Genomic DNA, 6234 nt, shown 5'->3' on the forward strand with positions numbered 1-6234 from the left:
AATGAACCTCGTACTTAAAGTCTTACTTTGAGATGTGACCAAATGCAATGAATTTTAATGGGCTTTTTTGGTTTTTTTGAGAGCCACTTATTAGCTTGGCCTGAAAAGAGAAGTTATTTTGCAAGAACTCGGTATCAAGTTCTGTTTGTCTTGCTCTCTGAAATATAAGCTCTGCACCTGTTAACACTTTGCTGCAAATGGAAATTAAATGTTAAGTTCTGGAGAGTCAGTTTTCTTCCCTGCTTCCATGGAAGCGTGGTGATGGCATTGTTCACCTTCATATAGGTAAAATAGTCCATGATCAGTCATCCTTTAAAACTCTGTAGCAAAGACATGTTCTAGCCTAACGTTTGATTGAATTATTCTCAGCTCTAAATGATCCAGCTCGTGCCACAGAATGTCAGTGTGAAGGATCCTTTAGGCAAGTACTCGTTCATGTGTGCAGCACTGTGCACCCCTGTGACCTGCAGTCGCAGCTTCCCAATCCCTTTGTGCTTCTTCGGGTGAGAACAGGTGCTTAGGGATCATTGTAACACAAGATAAATGCGCGGGCTGTAGATTGCCAGAGTGTTATCGTAACCCAAAATAATCCTGAACTGTAGCATCAAGCCTGTCTCATTTCACATTACAGAGTCCACGACCTTCTGACCAGCCAGCTTTCTCTAGGGTGATGCCTCCTGTCTCCTGAAACATTGGAAAACCTAGTTTGGAAGAAGAGTAAAAATACAGTTGATGCTGAACAACGTGAGTCCTCAGATTGTTCTGTTTATGATAATGCCACATGTGCCAAAGGGTCCTGCGGGCGCTAGTCACAGGTTTCTGCAGAGGCAGTTGGCTCCTGCATCTTCTCAGCTGGCATGATGGAGCTGTTGGGAATGGAGGGGTCTTAGACAAGGTCAAGACAGTCTGTGGTGCAGCATGAACGGAGGTGGGGTTTCTGTGCTACATAAAACAGGACACTGCTCTAAGCACTGAACTTCATGAAACTTCATTTAGTCTTGCCTTCAAAGACCTGGTTTGATCAGGATCAGTAACGGGGCATCCTGGCTGCCTCACCTCCACTGCTGCCCATCATTGCTATCCCTGCCAGGCAGTGAGATGTTGCTGTGTAAACCCGTATACTGCTGTCAGTGCCCGTCGGCAGGGAGGAGGCAGGGTGAGTTTGTCACCAGTGAGGCTCCTGGAGGAGTGAGCTCCCCACTCCCCTATTGGCAGGCTGGGGGCTGATCAGTCTGATGCATCCTGTGGAAAAGCAGCCTCCCCCTCTGTCTTGGGGATTATAGCTGGCTTGATTTAGACCTCTCTAGGGTCAGGAAAAGGGGAAGTGTGGGCAGTTTGGAGGGGGCTTGTCACTGTTCCTTGTCAAGTGCCTCTCAAGTGGTCAGTGCAACTAGCCGATGAGTCAATCTTCTTACAATTGCTCCTTCAACGAGAGCTCTACACAGTGGTGCCTGCCTTCATTGCCACTGCAGTGCACTCACAGCGTGCACTCTCTGCCTGGAGGAGAGCAAATGCAGTGCTGCTCCACGGACTGGGAAAGAGGTTCTCTTCCTGCTGAGCTGAGGCCAGATGTTCCCCTGGAGAGAGATGGGTGTGACCAGTCTGAGGTTTGGGTTGATGTGGACCTTTAGGGTATTGTATCTGCAGTGCTTCCTCTCTTTGCAGAGATGAGCAACCAGAGGCATCTACCTCTTAGGGGAGCCTGAGTAGGAACTAAGCACCTGCTGAAGCCTTGGCCAGGGAAGCTCAGGGACTCGCTAGTTCTGTCTGGCTGTACTATGACTCCTAAAAGTGAGAGACCTCCTGTAATGGATGTGCACGTTCACGTGGGTGGTGCTGCTGGGGCGCTAAGGTCCAGGTTCCCCAGAGTTTTGTTTCATGAAACATGTCTCTACTACAGCATCTCTGCTCAGAGTTGTTAAGTGTCCCAGTTCATTTAGACGGTAGGAAACCAGCACTTCCTGCACAAGGAAGTGCAAAAGAGGTCATGATTATTATTATTTATTCTTTTTTAAGATATAGGGCTGAAATTTCCTGTGTTTTGGCTTGATCCTGCTGCATAGACACAAGAAGGGGATAAAGGAATTAGTCGTAAAATGAACAGATTACAAAGGGGTGGGGGGGATGGCTTATTTTTGGTAAATTGTAAAGAAACATGTTTACACTTTACAAATGCGATGAACTAACTGATAATCCTCAGGTAATTCCTGTGCCCTCCCTCTGCCTCTCTCCATTTTTAGGAAAGCTGGGAAGGTACTGATTTGTGATTGTGAACAATTAAAGACATTAGTCCTCAGACTGCTGAGAATTGTGTGTCTTTGTCCTCCTGACGAGTTGGCTTTGGCAGTTAAAACTGAAATCCTTTACTGTGAACAGACCTCCAGGGCTCCACGGCCTGAGCTCACAGACTTATGGGTAATGAAAGAGTAGAGGCCCATTCTTCTGAAGCATTTTTAGAACCTGTCCATTCATAGGCTTGCTTGGTTGTAAAACAAACCTTCGTTATTTTGATTCTTCCCCGCTACATCTGTTAGAAACTAATTTTCTAGGAACACTGTGCTGTGTGTAACAAGGCTCACGTGTACCTTCTAGAAATGCACAAAGCCTATAGCCCTCAATTAATCCAGGAGTAAATGAGCCATAGCTTTTTGTCAGTAGGAACTGCCTTCCACTATGTGAGTAGGTGGAGGCACAGATGCATCATCAAGTAAAAGACTTCCAGCACAAGATAGGGGGTTAGCATAAGGAAACCAGCCTGGTTACTCATCGACGTGTGATCTTCCCTTTCTTTCAAGAGCTGAGGATGAAGCGGCGAGCATCAGACAGAGGAGCTGGGGAAACATCTGCTAAGGCAAAAGCTCTTTGTGCCGGGATTTCTGGAAATAATGCCAAGAGAGCAGGCCCTTTCATCCTAGGTAAGTACAGGGTTTTTTGTCGTCATATGCACTAGTTTTGGGGGATGTTAACAGTGGCAAAGTTCCTGGAAAACAGAGCCCAGAAAAGGGACAAGACAGAATCTTATCAAAATCTTCAAACATGTTGATCCAAAAGAGCAATCCTTGGAGCTGCTGTCTTGAGGAGATCCCAGGGTATTTTTAATGCAGGTTTAGCAAAGTTGGCATGTCTATTATGGAGACAGCCACGAACCTCTGATTTATTTATTTATTGATTTATTTATTCTTCCCCCTTGAATATCTAACTTGTGCTTTATAGCAGATCCTTGGAGGTAGGTGTGGTAGGGTCCTTTAGAAATCCTTGGGCTGTGTGTTCAAGGCTACTTTACACTGAACATGCTTTAAATCGGCATGCACACATTTTATTAAGACAGTGGCAGTTCTGTCCTGGGCACAGAACCTGCAAACATTGTCTAAGCGCTTGGACACTGCTTGATTGCTAGAACACTGCATTACTCTGGTCACTACCTCCAAGTTCCCCTGTATGAAAATGGGGATGGTTGGATACTAGAAGTGGACTGATGTATCTGGAGGAACAAAATGGGTGGCTGCTTTGGTGCATTGAATAGATTTATGGAGCCATGCCTACAGCACTGGCAGTTTGGGGTCAGAGTCCAGCCATGGTTATTCTTTACTGCGGCAGATGCTAACAGATGTAAGCGCTGTATGGCTCAGGCATGCAGAAAGACCTTTTTAAAAGAAATAGCTGTACAATGTGCAGTGTTTTGCCAAAGGTCATTCCTGTGAACAAATGAGCCATTGTCCAAAGAGGCTTCAAAATTCAGGGTCCTTTGTTTTCTTAAGATCAATGCAGTTTCTGGGGAAAAAAAGACTGCACAGTGTGGACATTCATACCCTGCTGAAAAAAGGAACTTGATTTAAACTAATGTAAACTGCATGACAGCTGAATATTGTCATAACACTGCATTAGTCATCACTTTTTAAAAGCAAACAAGTCTGTTCTGCTTTGTGCTGTCAGGTCCACGTTTAGGTAACTCCCCAGTGCCAAGTATTGTTCAGTGTTTGGCAAGAAAAGATGGGACAGATGACTTCTATCAACTGAAGGTAAGGGAAATGCATAAGGGGAAGATCTGGGGAGGTATTTTAACTCCCTGCTCCTTGAAATGAGCTGCCAATATATGGGGATGTTTCTGTAGTCAGAAGCTGTGCACACTAGGGAAAAGCCTGCTTAGATTTCCCACCAGCAGTTCATCTCTACCAGCTGCACTGGTGTGGCTCTGAGGTGACTCTACCTCTGCTGCCGCTCCCACCTAATTAGAAGATACTGTATTTAAACCACCAGTTGCTTCTTGGAGATGTATCTTCACAGTTGCCATTGGAACTGAAATGGTGGTGGCAGGAAGGGATAACAGCTGGGGTTACTTTGCAAATAGTAACCCAAGTATTTCCTGTGAGCTAATTGTATATGTGCCACATCACTCTGGACAGATGTTAGCTCAGGTTTGTGACAAGTACGTAAACACTAGAGGAAACGCATTCCACCGTTAAACACGCATGTAAACAGTTACACAGTGCAATAGCGGCTCAGGATTTGGGGTCACTCTAGTTTTCCTGAGAGGAATGTGGATTTTTTCCTTTCTTGTAGATCCTCACGTTGGAGGAGAGGGGTGACAAAGGAATTGAAACCCAGGAGGAACGACAGGGCAAGATGCTGCTGCACACGGAGTACTCTCTCCTTTCCCTTCTCCACAATCAGGAAGGAGTGGTTCATCACCACGGGCTCTTTCAGGTACAGTAATCCACCTTGCAGGTTCTCTGAGGATATGAGCATGCTGCTGCCCTGAGTTGCTTTGCTGTGCAGTGCTGACCTTGTTCTCATGCATAAGGAATTACTGGTATGGAAGCCATGATTAATCAGTCCTGCTGAAAGCAAACAAGACTTGCAGAGGCTATTGCATGTTATCCATGATGAAATGTGTCTTGTCACTTGTGAAATGTGAAAAGACTGTGGCAGGATGTAGGCCTAGGTAACAAGCACTTGTTATCCTCAAGCTGCTTAGCATTAGGTAGCTTCAAGTGCAAGAGCAGGAGCGTGGGTCTGAAGTGACCCTCCTACATGTATCAGGTAGTAGAAGTAACCCGAGCATGTCCTGAATCTGGCAGGGGACGGGGGAACTGCCCCCTGCCAGGTGCTGCTTCCACAGAGCAGTTTCTGCCAGTTATCAGTGGGCCCTTCTGGAGCTGAACCTCTGCTTTCCTGTTTCTGTAATTGGTCTGGCACGGAGGTGGGAGATGCAGACAGCTTACCAGCTGCTTTTCTAGCATGTTAAAATGAATTTGTGAATGTGCTATTTAGCGATTTTAAATACCCTTAAGTTGAATCAGTTTCAAGGTTGTTAACACCTTGAAATCAGTAAGTCATTTATTGAATCTGTGACAAGCTAATAAGAGTTGTAAGCTATGATGCAGGTAATTGTTCACTTGCTGAGTGTTGTGTGTTTGTCAACAGCTTCTTTCAGTGGGGTCCTTTCTGTTATATCTAAAATAAACTTGTAAGAGGCCTGGAAAACATGGTTTGTGAGGAAAGACTGTAAGAACTGGGATTATTTAGCCTGGAGAAGGGGAGACTGAGGGGGGGATTTGAAGACTGTTATCTAGAAGATGAAGACAGTCTGTTCTTTGTGACTGCAGGGGACAGGATGAGGAGCAGTGGTCTTAAATGGCAGCAAGGGAAATTCGCACTGCAAATTATGTAAGAACATAAAAAGTGCAACACTGGGTCAGACCAATGGCCCATCTTGCCCAGCATCTCATCTCCAAGAACAACAGGAGTGGCTATTTGGCGCATTGAACCAGATGGATCTAAAGTGATCTTTCCCCTATTCATTACTCTGCTTGACATCTGTCATTATTGGGGTAGAGATGGTAGAGAAACGTAATGTTCAAAAGCCTTTAGTGTAGGCCTTTAGTAGATCTTTGTCGTGCATCCACAGGCGCATCTCAAGCAGGGCCAAGGAGGTGATCCTCCCCCTCTATGCAACGCTGGTCAGGCCACAGCTGGAGTACTGCATCCAGTTCTGTGCGCCCTACTTCAGGAGGGATGTGGACAACACTGAGAGAGTCCAGAGGAGGGCCACCCGCATGATCTGGGGACAACAGGGCAGACCCTACAGTGAGAGACTGTGGGACCCGAACCTGTTCAGCCTTCACAAGAGAAGGTTGAGGGGGGACCTGCTGACCATCTATAAACTCACTAGGGGGGACCAGAAGGGTTTGGGAGAGACCTTGTTTCCCCTAGTGCCCTCCCCCCCCCTCCCCC

At 46.2% G+C, this 6234-nt stretch overlaps 1 protein-coding gene across 1 annotated transcript in view; it reads left to right on the forward strand.

Moving 5' to 3' along the window:
• Positions 1-631: 631 nt before the first annotated feature.
• The window catches only part of STK40 (serine/threonine kinase 40), a 33671-nt gene continuing 28068 nt past the window's right edge, over positions 632-6234 (forward strand). Inside the window, exons 1-4 of the mRNA XM_019512558.1 lie at positions 632-744; positions 2796-2915; positions 3934-4019; positions 4561-4704. Of these exons, the coding sequence (XP_019368103.1) occupies positions 2804-2915; positions 3934-4019; positions 4561-4704 (342 nt within the window). The 5' untranslated portion in view covers positions 632-744; positions 2796-2803. The remainder of the gene's footprint in view (positions 745-2795; positions 2916-3933; positions 4020-4560; positions 4705-6234) is intronic.

This window comes from Gavialis gangeticus, unplaced genomic scaffold (genome assembly GCF_001723915.1).
Source record: "Gavialis gangeticus isolate Ggan-Ray unplaced genomic scaffold, GavGan_comp1, whole genome shotgun sequence".
NCBI lineage: Eukaryota > Metazoa > Chordata > Crocodylia > Gavialidae > Gavialis > Gavialis gangeticus.